At 36.7% G+C, this 25,542-nt stretch overlaps 1 protein-coding gene across 1 annotated transcript in view; it reads left to right on the top strand.

Annotated features, from left to right (window-relative positions):
* UHRF2 (ubiquitin like with PHD and ring finger domains 2) overlaps nucleotides 1-25,542 on the top strand; it is a 77,727-nt gene that overhangs the window by 36,170 nt on the left and 16,015 nt on the right. Inside the window, exons 5-9 of the mRNA XM_057412120.1 lie at nucleotides 719-828; nucleotides 7,458-7,644; nucleotides 13,016-13,139; nucleotides 13,518-13,625; nucleotides 16,717-16,821. Coding sequence (XP_057268103.1) covers nucleotides 719-828; nucleotides 7,458-7,644; nucleotides 13,016-13,139; nucleotides 13,518-13,625; nucleotides 16,717-16,821 — 634 coding nt within the window. The remainder of the gene's footprint in view (nucleotides 1-718; nucleotides 829-7,457; nucleotides 7,645-13,015; nucleotides 13,140-13,517; nucleotides 13,626-16,716; nucleotides 16,822-25,542) is intronic.

Genomic DNA, 25,542 nt, shown 5'->3' with positions numbered 1-25,542 from the left:
AGTACAAAGAGGAGAAGGTGAAAAGATTTACTTCTTATTTAGTATTTCCTAATCCTTCTATAGTAGTCTTTCGGCATTAGTGTTGTGGAGACATGGGGAATTGGTTACTCGTCACTGAGATGTGGTGAACAGCTTTTGCACTGAAACATGACATTAAGAGGACTACTCACAATAGATTAATTCAGTATTGCACATGTCATTGTAGGACTGGTTCCTAGGTTTCCAAAACATTTAGAAGTAAGAGCAGAGCTTCTGAAGCTTTGTATTGCATTTCTTACTCTGTGGATTCCAAGTAGCATCTATTATTGTGTTTTATAAATCATTTTCCTGGTTCATTTCTGACACTCCATGTTTATAATAATGTTTGTTATGCTGTACTCAAGAGGGTGTGTTTTTGTCTGGTCTGCTGCTTTAAGCCAAAAAAACATTTTGGGATTTTAGAAGTAGAATTACAGATTTATGAATGGCTATCAGTAGGGACATACTCAGCTGCCAGATAGGCCAGGGGTAATGGAGTAGTCTTTATGCAGGTTTTAAGTATGTCATTTGGTTTCTTTGAAGTTACAAGACTGAATTTTACGTATGAGTTGAAATAAAGTATCAGCGATGAGAAAAAGATGCTAGTTAGCTTTATCTCATTGCTTAGGATTCATAAAGTACAGAATCTAGGTCTGAGGAACTAAGTTGAATGTACTTTTTATTCTTTTTTGTTTTACAGAGGCCCAGAAGACACAATAAATGATTGTAAAATCCTTTTTATAGAGGAAATGTACAAGATTGAAAAACCAGGAGCCTATCCATTGACATTTGGGGATGGAGATTTCAAAAGTATGCTTTTTAAAATTATTTGAATATAAGTACAAATTGAATTATGTTTCTTTTAAAAAACTAAAGCGTCAGCCTGTAGAGGTAATAATAATTAGTATGTGTGTTCAGGAAAATAACATAGAATCCTTTTTTAGATTTCTGTTCTAAAAGTATATTTACTATGAAGTGGCTCTATCACTTGGCATATTCAGAAACTGTTAACATCTTAGTGCTATCAGTCATAAGCAGGGAAAAAGGAGAACAGCAGATAACGTTCTAAATGTCTGCTGCAGAATGAATCTGTAGTCTCAGTTAAGTTCCTAGACAGCTGTCCACGTCACCAAAACTGCTGTTGCAATTGAAACATCAATTGCACTTCTAATAAATTAATAAATCCAAAGATAGGACCAATCTGTAATGATGCACTTTAACCCTGTCACTATGTCAGAATTAATGAAAAAAATAAGGAACTTAATGCCAGAGCTGCTTGTACTATGAAAAAATGGGTAATTAACATCTGCCTTATTATTTGGCCCACCGTGTCATTCTAAAAAAATATGTCCTACCTCTCCATCCTCCTCACAACCATAAGAATAAGTTAGTGGCAGCTTATCTAAAAATAACATTTTATCCTAGGTTGAAAAATATATGAAAGTTAAAAGTGGTAAGTGTTTGTAACAGTAACACAGTTCTACTAATAGGTATTAGATAGTATTATATATTAGACTACTTACTCCAAGGCAGTTTTTAAAAATGTTTCTATATAGCTCTCAGTGTACAAGAATTCTTCTGCTTACTGGTTTATTTGCCATCATCTGAAAAATCAATGTTTGTCAGAGGAGCAAATGCCATTTGCTGTGGTAGTCTTGAAAGTAAAAATGTGGATTTCTGTAAATTAACTTCTCACAATTCATTTTTCATAATTTTGATTTACTTTACTCAGATTACTCAAAAGAAAATAACCGTCCATTCTGTTTATTTTTGCTTTATTGTGTTAAAGGGGTTTTGAAATATCTTAAAATCATGTTTTTATTTACAAAAATTGTATGAAAAATCATAAAATCTGCTTTGCATTTAAATACCTACTTATTTTGCAAGTCTAATAGTTTGTGAAGCTTTTTCAAGGGCATATAAAATTATTACAGTTCATTTAGTTCCTCCCTGCAGCTACTGTGCAGTGAATTAATTTGTTAAATTACATATGTGTTAAGGAAATGAATGATTAATGTATTGCTGACCATATAAAATTGTCTACAGTGGCATCATTTTACCTGAGTATTTATTTATCATGGAATCGTAAAATCATTCAGGTTGAAGAGGACCTTTAAGATAAGCAAGTCCAACTGTTAACCTAACACTGCCTTACTTAAGGTTTTCAGTCCACCACTAACGTCTGTAAGCAACCACATCTACACGTCTTTTAAAAACTCCAGGGACTGTTGACTGCCACTTCCCTCGGCAGTCTGTTCCAATGCCTGACAACCCTTTTGGTGAAGATATATTTCCTAATATATAATCTGGTGCAACTGGTGCAACTTGAGGTCATTTCCTCTGGTTCTATTGCTTATTATATTATCTGGGAGAAGAGACTGACCCCCACCTCACTACAGCCTCCTTTCAGGTAGCTGTAAAGAGTGATATGGTCCCTCCTGAGTCTCCTTTTCACCAAACTGAACAACCTCAGTTTTCTCAGCCATTCCTTGTAAGAACTGTATTCTCTAGAGCCTTCAGCAGCTTTGTTGCCCTTCTTCGGACACACTCCAGCACCACGGTGTCTTGCAGTAAGGGGCCCAAAACTGAATGCAGTATTCAAGGTGTGGCCTCACCTATCTGTACTTTCTAAGCTAATTACCACTTTTATTGTTTCAAAGTCAGTTTCTTTATTTCACTTACAGCTCTTACAGCTATTTCCTTGTTTGTAACCTCTTTGCTTAAATTACTCTCGTATTGTCATCTGTGTAGAAATTTGCACCTCTGTATATGTTTGTTCCATTCTGTTCCTGGTGCCATCTTTATTCATTTCAGGATATGGTTTACAAACCTTCATAAATAAATATAATACGGAAATATAATCTTTAAAGATGTAACACTGAAAACTTAATGTTTGTGGCCATTTAGCCTTATTTGTTGTTTTGAGCTGTTCTTTTTTTTTCCTGAGGCCAGCTTTCTCACTGCACTGCTCTTTTCAGTTCTCTTCATGTGATTCTGATTTTTTCATCTTGCCTTTGTTCAGTTATGCACAGTGCACATCAGTTGAACTGTATGTCATAAGCAGCACACCGTTTTACTTCTAAACTGTACTTACATCTGGATTTGTAGTTTGTACTTAAAATTTTAAAATATATATGCATATATCTGTAAACACACATGGCTACCATAGCTTATATGCTGTGAAGACCTGCAGATTTTTGTTATAATAATGACAAATTAAATTCAAAGAATTAATTGGCCTTAAATACTGTAAGAGTTTGTTGTAAGCACAATTGGAAAATGCCTTTATTTTATTTTTGTTTATGTTAAGCTGCTATCTATGCCCTTTTCAAAAAGTAGAATGCCTGCTTTGGAAGAAATCTTCATCAGATAAACAACGTAGGCAGCCTCTACAGAAAAATTGTTGTTCCTTGAGCATGGCTATGTGTCAGTTAGGTTTTGTACATGTAAATTAGATAGAAATGTGTCTGACATGTCAATGGATATTTAGCAGTTACAGTTAAAATAAAATTGCCATTTTCAAATTACTGAATGAAAAACCCAGGAGTAAGGTTAAAGCTATTAGAAAGTTACATTAGAAAATTGGAAAACTAAGAGGCAGCATACTTGTAAATACATTTCAGCTATTTATATGCAAAATGGAAATATGAACTAGATGCCAATGTGTATTATTACTTTCATCAGAATCAAAATCTGTGCTATGAACATAAGATAACGTCTGCAAAAGAAGAGAATATGAAATGATGCATGTAACTGAACTCTACAGTGTTGGTAGGGATGAACAGACCTGTCTTCATGGGACCAGTAGCGCAGATAGATATAATCAGTGCGTTTGACTTATAACAAAGTTAAAGCAGAAATGTGAAAAATTAAAGTGACATCATAGAAATGACAGTTTGTAGTTTGTTTATTGAAGAAGGTTGAAAACTCCAGGTATTGCTTAACTGAAACATGTGGACCTTTTTGCTTTTCTCCTTTTTAGAAAACCCCATTATTACTAACCTTTGACCTAAGAAACTGGTTTTGCAACCAAAACCAGTAAATTGCATAGGTCTTAACAACCTGTCATTGTACAAAATACAGAAAGATAATGCATTTTCTTTTTTTGCTTGTTATTTATTGGGTCAGTCAGGCACAATTTGCCCTTAGTGAAGGTATGTTGGCTGTTTTGAATCACCCCCCTGTCTTCCATCTGCTTCAGGTCTTCCAGGAGTCTCTGTCCTATGATCTCAATGGGCACTGAGGTGAGACTAATTAGTCAATAATTCCTAAGGTCCTTCTTTCTACCCTTTTGTAAAAGGGTGCAATGTTCCTTCAGTTACTGGGGACTTTCCCTGACTGCCATGACTTTTCAGATACAATGAAAAGTGGATTGGCAACTACATCATGCAGTTCCCTCAGCACCCTGGGATGCATCTCATTGAGTCCCATGGACTTGTGTATGTTCAGGTTCCTCCAGATGGTCTCCAGTTTGATCTTCTGTTACAGTAAGAGGAACTTCATTTCCCCAGTTCCTGCCTCGAAGTTTAGGAACTTGAGAGATGTGAAGAGTGATTACCAGTGAAAGTGAGGCAAAAAAAACTATGGAGTACCTCCGCCTTCTTCATGTCAGCTGTCACTAGTTCTCCTGTTCTGTTTATGGTAGCAGAGAGGAGGGTGGGAAGAGTGGTAGATTTTCTTCAGTATTCTTTTTCTGACCAACGTACATGCAGGAGCCATTCTTACTATTCTTTCTGTTCATTGCTAAACTCAGATCCAGTTGTGCCGTAGCTTTCCCAGTCCCATCCCTACGCATCCAGGCAGCACCCCTGATTCTTCCCAGGACACATGTCCTTGGTTCCACTGCCTGTGTGTATCTTCCTCATGTTTTAATTTGGCCGGTTGTGCTGGTGTCTTGCACTCATTGCCTGATTGCTTACACATGAGAATTGAGAGCTCTTGTGCTCCAAGAAAAATGTGCTTAAAGAGCTGCCAGCTCTGTTCTGCTCCTTTATCCCTAAGGGCAATTTCTCTGGAGGTCCCATCCTGTAATTCCCTAAACAACTGGAAGTTCGCTCTCCTAAAATTCAAGGTCTTGGCCTTACTCTTCACCTGGCCCATATCCCTGAGATTGTGAATTCCACCAGGGCATGATCACTCCAGCCCAGGTTCCCTCCAGTCTTGACCTCTCCGATTGGTTCATCTGGTTTGGTAAGCAACGGTCCCAGTAATCCTCCTCTTCTGGTTGGGTCGTGTCCCACCTGTATTAAGTAGTTATCCTCAATGCACCAGGGCTTCTGGCTGCTTATAGCTTGCTGTGCTGCTTTCCCAGGAGATACCAGGATGACTGGAGTCCTGCATCTGAATCAAAGCCTGCGAGTGTGGTGCTCCCTGCAGTTGAAGTAAGAATGATTCATCAACAGGCGCACCTCCATTGGGTGCCCACAACGAACCCTAGCCATTAGGTTTCATTTCTTGGCTTGGCCTCTAATTTTCATCGACAAGCTTTCAACCTGTTCATCATTATTTTTCAAGAACAGCTCTGTGCAGTCAGTCTATAGAGGGCATATCACTGGCCCCTTGTTCCTGCCATGTCCCTCTGAACAGTTTATAGCCATCGACTGCAGCACTCCAGTCGGGGAAAGAGGTTTTCCTCAGCAGGAAGGGGCTGGGATTTCTGCGAACACTCGGTCGTTCCTTTTCTTCTTGGTACACCTAGGAAAAAAAGGTATCTCGAACTCCTCTGGATACATCAGTGACACACCTCATCTCTCTTTTCAAGAATCAGCTGCTAAAAGAAATATTTACTTTGATTGCTTATGTTATCTAATCAAATTAAAACTAACTTGCAAAGAGCTGTGAAGCTTTACAGCTTCTAGATGAAGCAACTTAGTAACTCATGGTGAAGAAAAATAAAAATAAAGCTAAGAGAAGGTGGAAGCTTGTCCTTGAATATTGTTCTTTTATGCTAGTCAGAGAAACCTGGTGTTGATCTCCATGTTAGAGGTTTGACAAATTCTGTTCTTGCATAAAAATGTATCAGAAAGACAGCAGTCCTTTAGCATAAAAAGAAAGAAATAAAAATCTGTGTTTTCCTAAGAGTGAAATGTTTCATGGGAAAGTGTTCTCTTAGATACAATTTGTGCCCTTCTCCCTTTGTCTGATACTGTGTCTGCTTAGCACCCATGGAAGAACCCGATACTCATGCAGCCTCTGAAGGGCTATAGTGGTTTTTGGGTTTGAGGAGGTTGTTTATTGTCATTTTTGTAGTGGGGCTGCCTTTCAGGTTCCTTATTAATAAACTTTCTTGTTACATCTTGTGACTATAGTCAGTAAGGGTTTTGTCCCAGAAAATGTAAGAGTTATTTTTTTGTACTAATGACTTTTGAGTATTTTTGGCAAAGATTATGCTAGGAATAAATTTGTCTGTCCATATCACACTATCCATCTAGGCCAACTGCCCTTTTGAGTAGAAATTATCAAACAGTTCAGATGTTTCTCAGTTTGCCCATGGATTTAGAAGAAAATTTGGTATTGGCTGGTGTTCCAGCTATTTCAATTCTAATCTTCCACAGCCTGTGGTTCAGGGAAATTTGGAAGTACTCTTAGTTATTTTATTGTACTCGTTTAAGCTCAAATTCACTTCTGTGGCATTTCTAGATGACTTTTGCACAGAACATACAAATTATTTTTTTCTTTTAATCTTGGCATTATTTGGGCCATGATAAAATTATTTTCTATGTCTTCAGTCATTCTCTGGACATTTGACTTATTTCAAACATTTTTCCTGTGTTAGTTTTACTACAAGTATTCTGTGTTCCTTCCCTCTTCTCTTTCATATACAGCTTAGGATACCAAATGTCTTTTTCTTGTATAAAAACATTTTTGCCTGATTGAGGAATCAATGCCAGTGATTTTACTTCATTGTTGGGGTTCATGGGTCCAAATTTCCTACTGAGCTGAAACATAAACTTGGTGTTTCTTTGTGTGTAAATTGAACGGCTGCTGTGAAGCAATTGGTGATTTTGGATTGTCTGTGGTCTCAGACTGCTAATTCTTCTATCCAACTGTAAGCTTAATTTAAGGGGAAGAGAGCTGTTCCAAATTGTAGCTTCGTCATCATTTGACTGTTATCAGTTACCTAACTGGAATTTCTTTGTGGCTGTATTTAAAAAGGCTCCAACTGGAGATTTGCAAGGCTCCATCTATAGGGAGAACATGCAGATGGTATGTTGGGAACTGGAAGGGAGAAAATAAGAGAAGCTGCTGATCAGTAATTTCCTTTACTCCTTGTTTATACAGCAGAAGAAATCCCATTAGCCTAGATAGTCAAATACCTCATTGTAAGAAGAAAGCATTTTCAAGAGGGCACTGTTCATGTGCAGAAATATTTTTCTATAGGTACAATAATGCATTTTTCCAAGATACATGGCATTTGACTTTTTCTTTGTTTTTGACAGGAAAAAGTGGCCCTGAATGCAAGCACTGTAGGGCTGATCCAGATAAGGAGTGCCGTTTTTGTTCATGTTATTTGTGTGGTGGAAAACAGGATGCTCACATGCAACTCCTGTGTGATGAATGTAATATGGCTTATCATATTTACTGCCTGAACCCTCCCTTAAGCAAGATACCAGAAGATGAGGACTGGTAAATATATAAGGATGATTTACTTATCTATATTGCCATTCTGTACATGGTACCTTTTTGTTACTTGCACCTCTAGAGAGACAAGACTGAAGAATTTAAAAAAAAAATCCTGCTGTGGTTTTAATCCATCTACTTAATATAAGCCTTATGTTTTCTGTCAAGGTAATTCTTTTAAACCATTCAAAAAGGATTAGTAGCAAGTTTTAATGACCATTATGGAGTTTCAAACCTGGTATGTTTATTTTATTCTTTGTGATCAGTATGATCTTCTCTGACAGTATCATGATCTGATTGTATCAATAGTGGTTGTTCCCCAGACTTTTAATTTTGTTAAAGCTTTACTGCTAGAACACTTCTTATGCTCATTCTTCGCTTTCCCTTCATCCTCTGTCCCTGCTGCTGCCCCTGTGCCCTTCTGTGTCTTCTCATTGCCTCTGCTCTATTCATTTCTCCTGCTGTGGGAGGACCACCACCTTGCTGCTGTCCATTTCTACTGTCTCTGGTTCTGCCAGCAGGAAAATCAAGTTAACCTGCATTGTTAAATCAGGGTAATTGTATTTTGAAGTGAATCTGCATCAACCCATCAGCAGCCCATTATGTTATCTCTGTGTGGGATCTCTGTACATTTTTTTTGCTTTTATTAGCTATCTGCAATTTACGCTGTTCATTTTTACCACTTCCCTGTTACTCTCATGAGATGCTAATCCTTTATATATGAATAATAAATAGAACTTTATTCTAATAAAGCCATTACATAGACATCAGTAAGTGTCTAAGATATCTATGGATACATTTTATGATATCTCTTTGAACATTATGATTAAATTTTATGTAAAAATCTATGCTTTGGAAGTATTAACATTCTCTGGAAATAACTCAATCTTCTATACCATAGTGGATGCCATAGTAGGTTTGTTTATTGGTCAATGTCTAATGGTCTGCATGGTTTCTGGGGCACTGTGGTTTTTTTCTGAATTCCTGTGTTTATGCTAATGTGTGATTTAGCAGTTGAGACCATTAACATTGAGAGGTGTTTCTCAGTGTGTACATTTGGCCACAGGGATACTGTTGTTGGAAGTTGATCTCTGTGAAATTCCTGCACTGGGTAAAGGTGTGTTCACTGTTTTTCAAACCAGCGGAACTGCTGGCTTGAAACAATATCTAAAAAATGTTTTCAGTACTTCCTAGAAATATGTTTTGGTCATTGGAACTGAAAATGGCATTTATTTGAATATTGTCATGTGTGCCTTCCACTCCTTGAATGTGTAAAATGACTATTTAGCAGTGTTTATTACACAGCATGTTAGTCTGAACTATTCCAAGTTTTCTGCTGTCAAGACAGACTAGTCTTCCATGCATGACATCTTGTTTGCTACTACTTGTCAACATAAGTGAGTTGATGCCACATGTTGGAAACAATTCTCATCACACAAGTGGTTTATTATTGACTGCAGTCCATAAGCAGTATGCTTTCCAGATTACTCCTGACCTTTGGGTGCAGCAGCTGGGAAGTTTTTTTTTCTTTTGACTTCCTTCAGAATATTCAATGAGACCATATGTCTGAAAGTATACATCTGCTTAGTCCATCCATTCTTAAGTTGCCCCTTACTCCTGTACTAATCTAGTATTCCAGCAACAGTAAATCTATTTTCCCGTAGTAGTCACAGGAAAGTTTCTGATAAAGAAAGTATATGTGCTTCAAGTCAGTGCCCCCATCCCCAAATCCTTTGTTCTACACTGAGCAAAGTGTTCACTCCCACCTCTCCCCCCCAGTGTAGAGTTGTCTACACTGAAAACAATTTGTTCTCCCTAGTTTCTTTTACATCCTCAAATACACAGAAGGTTTGATGGGTATGTCAGGATACCGATACTGAAATCTTATGAGGCATCATTCATTGTCTCTTTGTTTTAGCTGGGGTGTCAAGATTATCTTGGCCTGCTGCGTGCTTCAAATGATCTTTTAGATTAGGTATTAGTGTTCTAGTCTTCAATGGCATCCATTATTCTTCAAAAGCTTCTTATGAAAGATCTTATGAGTTACCCTACTTCCATTTCAGAGGGCTCCAGAGAAACTCTGGGGAGTAGAAATTTTTCTGAGTGTAGCCGTTACTGCTCAGGTCTCCCTACCCTCTTCCATCAGTTTCACTATAAATGCACTGCATAGGTCCCCAGGACTGTTTTCCTCCATATAGATTTAGTGCTCTGTAGGCAACAACATAAGATTTGACTGATCGTTAGGGTCCCTCAGATCATATGTTAAATTCACTTCTGGACCCTTCTGCTTACATTTCTGGCCAAAAAAAATTACGTAATTACATAAGTCACCAGTAAAACTGGAAGGGTAGAGGTTCTCAACACTTTCTTCACCTCTGCCTCCAGCACTGCTGAGCCCCAGGCTTTGGGAACAAAAATCCAGGTTGATGCAGACACAGACCCACCATCAGTTAAGGAAGAGTTGGTCTTTGAACTATTACAGCAGCTTGACCCCTGCAAATTTATGGGCTCTGACAATATCCACTTGAGGGTGTTAAGAGAGGTGGCTGACATTGTGAGGCTGCTTTCTATAATCTTTGAGAAGTCGTGGGGATCAGAAGACATCCCAGGAGACTGGAAGAAGGCAAATGCCACCACCATCTACAAGAAGGGCTGAAGTAGATGTGGAACATGTATCAAGTGAGCCCTGATGAAGTTTGCTGATGATAACAAACAGAGTGGGAAAATGCATATTTTGGAAAGGAGAGCTATCTTACAGGATTATCTGGATAGGCTGGAAGAGTGGGCTAACAAGAACCATGTGAAGTTTAACAAGGACAAGAGTAAGCTCTTGCACCAGGATGAGCACAATCCAAGAGTGCAGCACAGGCTGAGATCTACACAGCAATGTGGGAAAGGGACCCAGTCATCCTGGTGGACAAGAAGCTCATTATGACTGTATAGCATGCTGCTGCATTAAATCAAGCCAACAGAATCCAGGTTGCGTCAACAAGGGCATCACCAGTGTGACAAAGATGTCATTATCCCACTCTGCTCAGTACTTGTCAGACCACACATGAAATACTGTGTTCAGTTTTGATCCCCACTATACAAAAAAAATGATGTGAAGAGGCTGGAGAAGGTCCGGAGAAGGTCCACAAAGATGAACAGTGGACTGAGAAGCCTGGCATGTGAGGGAGGGCTGAGAAAACCGGGTTTGTTCAGCCTTGGGAAAGGAAAGCTCAGGGAGACCATATCACCATGTTCCAGTATCTAAAGGGTAACTACAAAGAAGATGGAGGCTCCCTTTCGCAAGAAGTCCCATGGAAAAGATGAGGGGTGATGGGTTATTCCATGCAGATTCCAGTTGGACACAAGAGGAAAATTTTTCATAATGAAAATATTCAGCCATTGGAATAATCTTCCCAGGGAAGTGGATGATTCCCCAACATTGGCTGCTTTAAAGATTCAGCTGGACAGGGTGCTGGGCCATCTTGTCTAGGCTGTGCTTTTGCCAGGAAAGGTTGGACCAGCTGATCCTTGAGGTCCCTTCCAGCTGGTATTCTATGAAGTAGTAGAAGCTTAATTCATATTATTAAAATGTCTTTCAAAATGGCTGTCAAGCTTTTTAACTCTTTTCTTTCTGGATTTTCTATGTAATGATATGTATCTTAAGATTTATTCCTGCAAGTAGACAGCTGCATCTGTGGATGTAGTCACTGGGTGGGAGAGGTGCTGTTACGGCACTGTCTTGTGACAGTTAATTTTGGCGTACTTAGTTATGCCAGCCATGTGCACTCTTAATGCTTGGTTGTATGTAGGAAGAGTTGCAGTGGCCAGACTGGTGCCTCCTGCCAAAGAGGTCTGTATTTTCTCTTCTCTTTGCATACTAGGAAAGTGACATGGCTGTCTGATCCTTAACTTCTTGACAGATTTTGTTTGTTTCATAAGTGGAAAAATTCCACTAAGTATTTTTATAGTTTAAAGTTTGGCAAACTCTCTGCATGTCTAAGCCTGCAGTTTGGGAAAGGATGAGAAGTTTCTGTTGCTGAGATAAAGCCATTCTATGTGCAAACCAATATCTAATGCATGCAAAACTCAGTATAAAAAACACTAAGATATTGTGGTTACCTGATGAAGAAGCAGGAGGGATTGCCATAGTTAATTCACCTTGTGAGTTTGAATTATGTCATGTTCCCTCTTTTAGTTAGTAATCGCATACTCTTTTTTTTTAAAAAAAAAACAACCTGTAATCATTCTTAGTAAGTCTTAGTGTTACACAATTTCAGCATCTTGTAGAATTTGAATTATATCATGTTCCTTCTTTTAGTTGGTAATTGCATACTCTTTAAAAAAAAAAAACAGCAAAACCTGCAATCATTCTTAGTAAGTCTTAGTGTTACACAATTTCAGCATCTTATATAATTTTTAAGTTCTTTCTATCTACATTGCTTCATTGTCTTAATTATCCAACATCTTTATTGACATAGTGAAATCTGTTCATATGGACATTATTCGTTAATTCTTCTATTCATATCCACATACAAAAGTTAATTAATAAATCCAAAACAGTAGTAGTTGTAGTACTAGTGGTAATTACCTAAACTAGGTTATCCGTGTTAGTGTAGATCAGGCTTCCTCCATTAGTGGCGTACGGGCCAAACCTATCCCCTAGAGGCCAGAAACATGGACAGTTGCCTTTGCATTGGCATTCCTGCAGTAGGATAAACATGTTACTATAAGCAGCAAAAGGACCAGTGTCCTCTCTTTCTTCTGTAGTCACTACATACTAGTATCTCCTATTTCCCTACCACGGTGGCTTTGTGTTACCAGGAATGAGTCTCTGCGCTATAATCCAAGTGGTTTCAGTGTTGTGGAGTGAGTGTGTGTAAGCATGTGTGTGTATATGTGTGTGTTTGCACACATTACCTTGGCTCTGTTTGACATTCAGCTGTCTGCAGTGAATTTTATTGTACTAGCAGCAAAAAAATAAGCATAGAGAGGGCAAGACATAGAAACAAGTCATGAATGCTGGTTAACAGTATACTCTCATCTCAGCTATCTTCTGTTTTACATGATGTAAATGAAAGGACAGAATGAAGAGAATAAAGGAGACATGGGGACTTCTCACATACCATGTGAAAAAGAGTAGTTAAATATTTTGCCTCCAGCAGTCGACCTTCACAGATACTGGAATGCCCTTTTTTTTACAAGTTGGCAGTATTTGTTCATGTTGGGTTTATTTTTTTAAGCCACAGATGTCAGCTCTTTAAGACTGCTGTGTACTTGCTAGCTTGAAATGTTTAGTCAAGATGAAGAAATTGACACTGCTTTGGCTACAAGAACTCTACTGCCATTACTATGAAGTAATTGAGAATTTACTAAAACATTTTTTCAGGTATTGTCCTTCCTGCAAAAATGATTCTAATGAAGTTGTAAAGGCTGGAGAAAAACTCAAACAGAGTAAAAAGAAAGCCAAGATGCCGTCTGCCAGTACTGAAAGCCAGAGAGACTGGGGAAAGGTAGAGTGTATTTTAGAAACAGTTGTTACTTGGATTGATCATGTATGTGCTATAATTCTGCTTACATATGCAAACACAAAATTCAGTACTGGGGTGCACAGGCAATAAGACAATATTTAAACCTGCCCACTATATACTAGCAGTTAAAGCGGTGGAATAATTATGAAGGTGAATAGAGGGAAAAACAAAAAACCCACCATCCCTCCCCCAAATCCATAAACACGTATTACTTAATTAACTTGCCTTCTAAAAATTATTAATATAGTTTAAAGTATGTGTTTGTTATAATGATAGATTTCTTTACATCTGCATTGAATTTGCAAATAATCTTCAATGTTGTAGTACTAACTAATTTTTGAATGTCTGATGTACTTTCAGGGCATGGCCTGTGTTGGCCGCACCAAGGAATGCACTATTGTTCCATCAAATCATTATGGACCTATACCTGGTGTTCCTGTTGGCACAACCTGGAAGTTCAGAGTTCAGGTATGTTGTTTCAGTATTAGCTGTAGCTGAAGTAATTAAGAATAATAATGAATGGGTTGCACACTAAGATAAATTTAGATTAACAATTGCCATTCCCACCAGGACTAGATAAAACAAATACATAATGATTTTATGGAAGTGATGCTGATAGTAGTGAAGGTTGAAATACACTGATTTTACAATCCAACTTAATAAGAAGTCTGTTGTCATTAGGACAGACAAATTCTACATGTTAAAGTTCTGAGTGGGATACTTAGTGAATAGTCAAGTGTTTTCTGAAGTGCACTTCACATGGACTGATTATCCCACTTAGGAGATGTAGACTGTAGGTTTTGAAAACATTAAATAATATGACTGTAAATTGACTTCCTGAGTTGTTGGGTTTTTTTTGGTCATGCATAATGGATGTCTGAATCTTCTTTTAGGCTGATGAACGGCTTAAACCAGTATAAGCCTGTAGTGCTACTGGAATTAGCTGTCCATTTAGCCTTTGCTTTTTCTTGCACTGTCTCATTTTCTGTTGCAAATATTTCGTAGGCTCTGTGGTAAACTAGACTGGAAGAAAAACAGTACCATCTGGGGTAGGATGGGAGCTAATTTTCCCAGTCCATTTCTCATTTTGATTATATAAGCACAGAGCCAGTACTCAAGGGGCAGGAGAAAACAAAGCAGGGAGGGTGGGACAGCTTCATTTTGTCCCGGTACTGATTTTTTGTGGTTTCAAAGGGTCCACCAAATGCAAAATATTTCCTTTTCGCCAGCCTTATCTGGTAGCACTGATTTTTGGTTTATCTTTGATACTTTTATTGCTGTTTTTAGTCAGAGAAATACATACTTTATTTTCAAGATCAGTTCTTCATCTTTTGCGTGTGTAAAGGATTGTAATTGACTATTTTACATCATATTCGGAAGAACAGAAACTTTGGTTTTTTTACTTGCTTGAGGAGGTGCAAGCCAAGAATTAAAAACCTCTTCTGATTTGCTTTCTGAACTTTTCACCTGCCTTCTCCTGAGAAGAAAACGTATTTTATTATTCAGTTTGTAGAAGAGAACACTTAGGAGTCAGTTTTCCTCTGATGGTGGTGTCTTTCAGTACTGTGTGAAAAATTCTGGATTTGGAAGGCCATGCAAGTTTTAAGTCTGATAATGGTTAGCAGCAGATGTTTTCACTGTAACGAGATAAATCTTGATAGAAATCAGTGAAGCAGTTGAAATCTAAGCTCATCCTTTTGATCTTTTTTTACATTGATGTCCATTGTCAACACTACCATCAACACAAGCCTTAGACGTAACATATTAAATTTGTAATTAAAATTATGAGGTTCTTGAGATCATCCATTTTATAGAAAATGTCATGCTTTAGAGGAAAATTAAGGGCTATTTTGTTGACCTCTCCTGTCAGTTGAATTTGAAGAACTTTTTAGTGAATAGTTACTTTTTTTATTGGCTTCCAGATTGAGTAACAGAGGTTTCTAAAATCACTTATTCAGGCTCAACATCTCAAAACCAAGTTTTATTTTTACTGCTTTAACAAGAATTGAAATTATTAGTTCAAATTTTGTTAGGAATTTTATTGGAACACAAAAAGTAATAGTTTTCAGATCTTTCTAGTGCTGGAAGGAAAAAGGAACAGAATTAGAGTTCTGCTTTGTTCTGCTTTTGTCCAAAAATTATGCAGAGAATGCTTATTCTTAGATGTATATATAGGTGGGCTAGACATAAAAAGGGAATTAGTATTTCTACATAATAATTTTGGCTACAAATGAAATACTTATTTTTTAAATTTTTTTTTTAAAGATTGAAATGGTTTTACACAGAATATTAAATTACACTTTCATTTCTTATATGACTGGTATTTGTATGAGAAATGAGTTTGCCACAGCAAATCTGTAAGAATTTTGACAGTGTAGTTTTGTGTAGTTTTTTATGACTTAAACTTTCCTTTCCCTAGAAGGAAATTGACCAAGTATTGCTTCTGTAGAGAGCATCTAATGAGCATGTTTGGCATGAATTACCAGAATTCATCTTCGGGATACATCACCTACCAGAAACCTAAACTTAGCTAATAAAAACCTGGACATGAAAGAATGGAGGGAGGAATGAATGAGAGGATGTTTGATACAGCAGGAAAGATGAGCACAATAGTGGGGCTTTTTTATTCAGCATACGCATATAATGGTCTGGAAAAGCTGGCATAGTTGATTCTGCCTCTTGGAAAGGCAGAATAAGAAAAACAGGCAACTTGAAAGTCTGAAGGAAAATACAAAGATAGAAGTATCCTCATTGGTTTTCTGCTGGTAACCTTTGTTCTATCAGTAGTATTTTTGGCATCATGTACTGAGAAAATACATGGTTTGATACTTAGCCTCTTATTATTCATAAAAGGTTTGTTTTTTTTTTTTTTTTTTGTTTGAAGCAATTACAGTACAAGTTTTGTGGGGGAAGTGTTCCAGCAGACTTTAATGATGTTGCCAGTTTATGGTATAGCTGCAGCTCTCAGGTGGTCTGGTTACAGACTAGGTGCACATTTGTCATCAGAGAGTTACCTTAGTTGGAGAACTAACATGAGATCTGTACTTTGTTGTAATGGCTTCTTCTGTTTCCTTAGGCAGTGTGGTAATATTTCTGTGCATTGGTCACATTTTCAGTGTGTTACCTTAATATTACCTGACAAAATGATCTTTACACAGGTAACTGGGGTCTACCTTAGTTAAAGACTGTAAAAGCTTACCGAACTGGCAGATCTCTGTTTGTTCTGAGTTACTGTCCAAGAGGTGTATAGCACTGAGTATAGTCTTAAATACTGCTTATGGAAAGAAACATGGAGATTTTTCCCAAAGAAGAAAGTGTACCTTTTCATCTTCCAGAATCAACACTTACATTGTCTTTACAGTTTTTTGGGTGTCCTTAACTTTTGGTTTTTCTACCTTAAAAACTAGTGGAATGCTCACCTTTAATGACAGTCTTAAATTAACTATTTACACCGGAATCCTGTATGGTATTTTAAACAGAAAGTTGATTGCTAAAAGTGGTTGTAAATTGCTGGTAGTGTGAAAGAAAGTGCTAGAAACTGGCTTTATTTTGTTGCCAGGTGAGCGAAGCTGGTGTTCACAGACCCCATGTGGGTGGAATCCATGGGCGCAGTAATGATGGCGCTTATTCACTTGTATTAGCTGGAGGATTTGAAGATGAAGTGGTAAGTCATTTATAGAAGCAATGGTTTTGCTGTTCTAATGTATCAGTGTTTGTGAAGAGGGTTATGTTTGTTGTTGATCCTAAAACTAATGCTTATGCCAATACAACCATGGAAAAAATAACTACTACTGATAAAAAACTGAGTAGTTTCTAGTATTCCAGGGAGAAATATGTAAGCAAATATTTTTAAAGAACCATAGAACACAGAATGGTTTGGGTTGGAAAGGACCTTAAGATCATCTAGTTTCAACCCCCCTGCCACGGGCAAGGAGATCTCCCACTAGACCGTGTTGCTCAAGACACTGTTATATTCAAGCCAAATATGTTAGTTACAGGTGGATTTTATGTTGTTCAAGATAGTTAAATTTCAGTGTATTTTCAGATATAAATACTTTATATGTAAGTAATTTAGTATTACTTAAAGTCTGATACTGTAATTACATGCAAATAATATGTTTTATGTTCTGCTTTGGTCTTGATTTTTATTGCTTTCAAGAAACTTGGGTGCCTCTGCCTTTGGGTTTGTTGTGTTTCTAAGTATGTGATACATGTATTTCAATGGAGCAAGAATAGAAGGTGCATGTTACTTGGTTTTATGAAAATCTGAAGGTCCTTGACTCCTACTGATAAGCACTTTCAGAACTTCTTAGGAAAGTGTCAATATCTTGTATTATGACCCCCAAAGATGCAGGAAAAAAATTACACATTGATGTTAAAATTGAAGTAGAGCAACAAAAGCAATTAAGCAATTATGCTGCTAAACAAAACTGTAATTGCGTCCGGCTTTCATTTCCTGTTGTTGACCTACATTTATTTATGAGTAGATTACTATTTTCTGCAACTAAATAATGTTTACGCAGGGTGCATCCCTTCCTGCAATTCTGCTTGATCAGGTAGAATTTTGAATCATGCATCAGGTGAAGAAGGATAAAGCAACATAAAAATATAAAACAGATAAACAGTCTGTTTTTTAATAACATGCATAGCTGTGAATCATAAGGAAAAGGGCCCTGGAGACAGAAATAAGCATCTGAAATACCAATTCTGAAATACCAATTCTGAAATGTATTCTTTGCTAACAGCACCTACCAGCTGCTGTAGAGCATTGCCTCTGAAAGAGTCTTTTTTTAACATGCAACATGAGGAGTTACTTGGTGTTGGGATACCTTACTACACCCTTAGAGTCAGCACCAACCCAAGCTCTAGGACCCTTAGCCAGTGGATCCCGTGAACACTGATGCTCAAAAATTGTACCTGCTATGCTGGGGCGCTACAGACTCCTTTTTGTTTCTTTTTGGTGGTGATACAGATGTCCCCTTATTTCTGCTGCTGTAATTATTCACTTTGAAGTATTTAATAAACTTAATTGGATCCTTTGCATGTCTTTTCTAGTTCATGTAACTGATCACGTGGTTTTGTGGATACCAAAGTACTGTCATAGTCCATTATGACATACATAATTTTGAAGAATAATAGTCGGGATGAAACATTGCAGGAGATACCCTAAAAACTTGCATGAATGTTAGCTTTTTTGCAGTTCTCTAAAGTAGGATACAAGGGGGATTTTTTTTTCCCCAGGTGAATTTTTGGAATTCTTTTTTCTTCTTTTTTTTTTTTTCATATACCAGATTTTATTTCCCAGTTTACTTCCGTTTTCTCTGGGTTGTTTTTTTGTTTTGTTTTGTTTTGTTGTTTTTTTTAGGAAGAGGTTGAAATTAAACTCATAAAGATATCCACAGAAAAATCAAATTCTATACTTACAAATATCTTACATACAGCATCTCATTCCACAAATGAAAATTCTAAATAAAAGTTCAGAGAAACGTGACATAGGTAGTTGTATATTAGTTTTTACAAAATTGAGAAATGTGTTTGGAAGACTATTACTCTATGTTTCTAAACTTTATGCACTATTTATGTGCACTGCTGCCATCTTAAAGCGCTTCCTGTGGCTTTAAACTAACAGTTCACTATTGGGGTAAAATAATTATGAAAATACATTGCAAGGAATAGAATTTACTGTCTAGCTTTTGCATCATGCCATTTTTATTCTGTATCTTTGGAAATTTAAAGTCCTGCAGACCCAGATTTGTCCACAAGTTGCCCAAGTCGGGATGTATTTGAGTGGTCAGTAATGATGAGTTCTGTCAGTACAGGATCGAAGGGGTTCAGTCATAGTTCACAAAAAGAGCAATGGGTGAAATTGTTTTGCACATGAAGAAGCTTAATCTCATTCTTAATTACATGCATATAAATGTTTACACATTAATCTATCTCTTGTAAATCTTTAACCTTGAATTACAGTGACACATGGCTTACCTATTTAAGATCGAGTATTACAATAATTAGCTTTTGAGTCTCAAATATGCTAATATTGCTGATCTTGTTCTTTATAGTAACCGTAATAGGAACATTAGCTGAAGAAATTGAGAAGTCTTTCAGGAACTGAAAATCAAAGAATTATTTTAGGATAGACTAACATTTAAAAACTAGATATTGGGTATTAACAGTATCACTGTTCAAACAAACTGATTAACAGATCACTGACCAAAGTGATGAGTGATAAAAGTATTCATGATAGAAGTATTTTAATTTGTCTGTTCATCTAATCAAGTAGCTGAAGAAATTTCTCTTTTGTGTTGAAAAATTGCCCTCCTGTTTTGTGTCATTAGGTTTATGTATCAGGGTTTAAACTGCTGTTCAAAAGTTTGAAGTTCCATGTTTCTGCTGGATTGAGGGAGTGCTGTAAAGATGGTAAACTTGTTGTGTGGTGTGCTTAGTTTAATATGAACAAAGATTGTTTCTTCTTTAAGTGATTTTGTGTATAGGATCATACAGGAAATCTCTGAATTAAGATTCAGAATCTCATGGAGAACAGTACCTGCTATGAATGTTCACAATTTTTTTTAAAAGATTCAGAGAGTGTAAAAGAGAATAGCATCTGTAGTGACTCAAAAGGGACCCCAGGCAGATAAACTCATTGCTTAGATTCATTGATACTCCATACCAAACCATTCCGTGCCTGGAACATAGCATTCCCAAACCACTTCATGAAACGGGTTGCCTTCCACTTTAAATATTTTCTGGTTTTGCCTTAGTCTTGTGTGTGGGTAATCAGTTTCAAAGTGTCAGTGTTATTCCACTTGTTTGAAATAGTCTAATTGCAAATAAACACTGTTTAGCTCACTAGATTTGTCCAAGCAAATATTGTGGTCAGGTCAGAATGTTTCGGAACCTCTGCTTAGTGTGCATTGCTCAGTGGAAGCACTTGATCAGTTCCACCACTGCCAAAGGTGCAGTGCTGGTGCTGTAGCAAATTGCATACTTAAATGGCTTTAAATCCAAATCAAGTGGGAATGGGAGCTTCATGTCTGAGTTAAAGTGGTTTATATCCAAAGACCTTTGCGACTAGTGGTTTACCTAGATATGTGTATGACCTGCAGCTTTATTAACCAGTTTGCTAGGCTTACCTGGATCATCTGAATCCAGTGTGAGCCCTCGTACAAAAGAGATGTAATGTGCTATTAAAGTTTTCTGAATTATCATGCCATGCTGACTATGTTACCAAGGGAACAGTTTTTCAGATTTCTTCACCTCTCTTTTATAGTACTGAGAATCCAACATAACAAGTTAATTACAGCCATTACACTGAGAGTGTCTATTGTGAGTCACTTGGATCAACTATGTAGCTGAAAACCTGATCTTGAAGCCATGAAACTTGCTGTTTGCAAAAGCCATCACGTTTCCAAGGTCTCAGCACCCTACTGTTTTGGGACCTGCTTGGAGCTCCAGCATAATGTGAAAAAACTTGAATATCTCACTACTTAGTATCTACCAAATATCTTCCATTTCTCTATGATGTGTTACTTGTTTACCCTTGTTGCTTCCAATACTAAGGACATAGTTGTCATAATTTGTAGGGCAGTAGCTTTAATACTTATGTTTCAGATCTGCAGGACATCTTCTATCGTGCAACAGTCTCCTCTCCATCTTTTCTGTTACTCCATATTGTTAGCTGTCAGTCTGTACAAAATGTTAATTGATACTAAAAATTACCTTTCTTGTATTATTTTCTGAATTTCATTGTCTCCTCTGTGCCTGCATTATATTCAGAATGACTTTCACACTCTGAAACACCTTATTTTGTTACAGAGAGGCTTTTTGTAATTTTTTACTGCTAGTACTACATCTGTCAAAGTAGTCTCATCTGCCTATTCATTTGCATGTTTCATTTGCATCACTTTGCATATCCAATTGTTTCTAAAGCATCGATAACCCATTTGACACAATGATAAAGCAGATTAGAAAGTAGAAATTAATGCTGCCAATGCTCAGGAAAGCGCTGTTCTGCTCATTTTCTGTTTCATCTTTCCAAGAAACATTCTGTCTGGAATAGTGCCTTAGGTCAAGGACATAGGCCTTGGCTTCTGGTTGTGAATACCTAACATACTGAAATACTTTCTTTCTGAATTTAATGCATTTTCAAGGGACTGGTCATATTGGTGCAATAAGTCATCAATCTGTTTCCTTCATAAAACTCTGAACAGTCAGCATAATTATTCTAATCTTTGTTGTATCATACATGAGTTTCTTGCCGCACTTCATAGACTTTTAGCATAAACACCTATAAAAATTCATTCCTATGATATTAACCACTTGTTTAGATGCAGGAAATAAAAGAAGAATGAAAGTAACAACTTCTAATTATATGTATAGAGATAAAAGAATGTAAGTGCATGTCTTTTAGACAGACAAGATTTTCCTTGCCTTGCTATAACTAGGATTATACTTGGCTACTTAAATTACTCATACAGATTGCAGCTTTTTTTCTTTTTTTATATCAGAAAAGCAATCAAGTAGCAATCTCCAACAGTTTGTCAGAGATAACTGTTATTAAAAAATGTTGTCTGAAAAAACTTTTATTTCCTAAGTAATCTCCCAGTACAGGCAGGTGTCTTTGACCTGAAAAGGCTTTCTGTCTGTTATATCTCTAGTTAACCTGGTTTGAAGTCAGAACTGATTTTGAAAGGAGCAAAAGATAATGAATCCAGGGTAGCCTGAATTGTTTACATATTAATGTTTAGCTTAAAGGTCTGGTAGTCCACCATTTTTGCACTGAACCTGGAAATGGATGAGAAAAACCTCAAGAAGTGGTTGCATGTGCAGTAGTAGAATAGTACTTTCATTTAGAATTTATATTTCAAAATGTTGACCTAATTCCATCATTGGTTAGCCACTTTCAGCTATTTCCTGCTTTGAAGCTGTCTTTCTTACTGTTCAGAGATTCAGATTGTCTTACACTAAAATGGTTAAATGTTTTCATCGTGGTGGAATACGCCACAATACTGTCATGTTTTTGCTGTCAAGGGCAGTTGCAGGGAGGGCTCAGAAGCACAGATGATGATATATTCAACCTTTGCACTTAATGCAAGAGGTATTTTATTGATTTATAAATTAAATATGCAATTTACCACTTCCTTTTTAATTGGCATCTTTTACTGCAGTGCTAAACTATGAAATTACCGGTGTTGAAAGCACTTACATGCATACAAACACATGAGGTTTTAATGGAGATAAATGATGGCATGATTCAGTTTCAGGTATCCCTACTACAAGGGAGAGAAGATAATTTCAAATGTAATTGTCTCATACTTAGTATTTGTCTTGGATTTAAAAATTTCATGTAAAAAAGCTTAGTGTGTTTTTCTTATTTTACTTTGTCATTTTAATAATGATCTTAACCTTTATTCATCACATTTTACAAAGGTGAAACTGGTGAATTGGGAAGTTGATGAACAGATGAAATTTTGGGGTTTCTTGTATCAAAAAAGCCAGTAAGACATTATTTTTTTCAAACTGAAGGTTGAAGCTCATCTAGAAAATCTGTGTTTGTAACAGATTATTTTAATAAATGATAAATGCAATTTTTTTTGTGTATATGTTGGGACCAAATTTTGAGTATAATACCAGAGGTGTTAATGTAAAGAAAAAAATAATTGAGAGCTACCTTGAGGTAGCTGGTATGCCAGTAACTTGAAATAGCTGATGCCCCTGTCAGCTGCTGCATAAAAGCAACCCATGGAAATCATGTGGTCAGAATTATGTGGAATTCGGAATCCTACTTTTGTTATTCTTCAGTGGGTGAAGTTCATTTGCTCTGTAATGTGATCAAACTTTACAAACAGGACAGTTAAGAGATAACTTAATAGAGACAACATAAGAAAGAGAGACATACAGAAGGCATTAAGAGAAGACAGAATACTTACTAGCTGTTGAAGGAAAGTTTTGGTGCCGGAAAGTTGAATTAAGCTGTGGAAAGCAGAAGAGAAAAGGCAGAATTATGTATTTTAAGGTAAGAAAATGGAAAGAACAAGAAACAGAAGAGAAAATATTTAATAGCTTTTTTGACAGTTATTTTGTTTCTTAAAACAGACATCAATAATTCATTTCGCCAAATGAATGCAGACTGAATGCAGAATTTACAGCAGTATCCATACCTTAAGTTCTGCATTTTGATCCCATAAAGGAAAAAATAACTTTCCCCCTTTATCTGTCACACACAGGCTATCAGCTGGACATTGGTTTGGGTGGTAGGAAGATCCTGCATTGTCTATAGATAGGACACAGAACTCAAAGCTGTTGCAAAATTATTTTAATAAGTCATTATTCATCAGAAGATCCCAAATAACAAGCTGGTGAATATTCCTGACGTACTCCGTTTTCAAAGTAAAACACCATAACCCTGATGGAAGTAGGTTCTGTAGGTTTTTTAAGTATATCTGATGTGAAGTAAATGAGTGTAGTTCTTCCAGGAAGTTGTGGAAGAAATGAGTCTTTCTTATGCAGGGAATTTTTAAAAGATGCCATCATCTTGTTACTTGACCTGCAATATAATTGTTATAATTACATAATTGTTCTGTTTGTCCTCCATTTTCTTTCCCTTGGATTTCCAGTTTCCTCCAAATCCATGTAATTTTGCCTATTTATGCATAGAACAGTTGCACAATTAAAAAACACCAAGTGGAATCTGTTCAAGAGGTGAGCGTTTATGCATAGGCTTTATGCTGTCTCTTCAAGCACAGCATCTTGTGGTTGCCTGTGGTTAAGGACTACCACCCAGAGAATCACTCAGTCTTACTCTGAAGACATTAGAAGATTGATGCTCTTAGGCCTGTTACGTTTAACCCATTTTCTAAAGAAGTGTGTTCCAGTAGGTAATTGTGAAACTGTTGCATTTATGCCTTCTCGCTGGAGTATTTTCTGGCCTAAGTCTATAGCAATTTGTCCTTGGTTTATGTTTGTCTGTTACACAAAAAAAAAAGTCTATTCAGTACTTTCTTCTCATGAAGATCATTCTACCTAGCAAAACAGTTTATTATGGATCTTTTTTGTCTTGTAAATAATTTTCTTCAACTTGCTCACGTATTTAGTGTTTCTGTCTTTCCTCTGTTGTTTTACATACTTGTATATATGTTATTTCAATATTTGCTTGAACATTACCTTCTATAAAGAGTGAAAAATCACCTTCCAGTTTCAGTTTATTTCTACTTGTCCATCAAAAAAACTGCCTTAACAGTTTTCCCTACCATGCCATGCCATGAACATGTGTTCAGTTTCTCCTTTGTTATGAAACACAAATCATTCTGGATTCATGACTTTCCAGGAGACATCTTCTGGTTTTCTGAACTTGGCCCAAGCTTCCCATGTGCTGTTAAAATGCAGTTTGTTGGATGAGCCTGATTTGTCAAGCAAATCCATCCCTGTTCATATTATTAGCGCAAACATCTTTGTGGGATTTGCGCTTTTTGTTTGACAATCACTAAAAAATTAAACATAGTTCAATTCTGTGATACCTTATTTTATGCAATTTATTTTACATTCTTTCTTAGTAAATAGTTCCTGTCTTGTTGGTCTTTCATTCTTTTGAAGTTGTTTCATATATTGTCCTCATACAATATCATTCTATTTATATTATTTTTTAGAAATTCATTGAGCAGAGTAAGTAGACTATTTTAAAAGAGGGTATACTAGAGTTTATGCATGTCTTTATCAGGTTTGAATATTTCATTTAATACTTAATATTTCATAGCACATGCTTGTTATTATGTCTAGATAAATTTTTCAGGATAAATAACGCTGCAGCTGAATTTCTGTAGGTTTTCCCTACACAGAATAAAATAAACATCTTTCCTATGATTATTATATGGCCTTGTTCAAACAGTTTTTCTAACTTTCTCTTTTTCTGCTGTTATTGTTCATGAAGTAACTGTAACAGTCTTGCACTGGATCCTAAATAGTGTCAGACTTTTAATAGTGGTAAGAAATTGGCTGAAGCTTACTACTGTGTACATATACAGATTTTTGCTATAAAAATTCTTATAAATATTATTTTCCTATCAAGTATTTATCTTCTACTGTTGCTTCATGATAACAGACAAAATTTGTTTCTCCAAAGAGGTATCATATTCAGTCTATTTTAGAGTGTTGTCCTGGGTTCAGCAGTAGCAGTCATGTTTCTCCTTCGTGGTAGCTGGTGCAGTGCTGTGTTCTGATTTCCAGCCTGGGAACAGTGCTGGTGATACCGATGTTCTCGGTTGTTGCTAAATGATGTTTACCCTGACCAAGGACTTTGTGAGGCTCATGCTCTGCCAGGGAGGAGGGGAAGCCGTGAGGAAGCAGAGACGAGGCGCCTGACTCAGGCTAGCCAAGGAGGTATTCCATA

Source organism: Pezoporus wallicus, unplaced genomic scaffold (assembly GCF_028554395.1).
Source record: "Pezoporus wallicus isolate ANWC-B61680 ecotype Strahan unplaced genomic scaffold, APGP_CSIRO_Pwel_v1 contig_8119, whole genome shotgun sequence".
Lineage (NCBI taxonomy): Eukaryota > Metazoa > Chordata > Aves > Psittaciformes > Psittacidae > Pezoporus > Pezoporus wallicus.
Note: the sequence above shows the minus strand (reverse complement) of the source record. Positions and strands in the feature narration are given on the sequence as shown.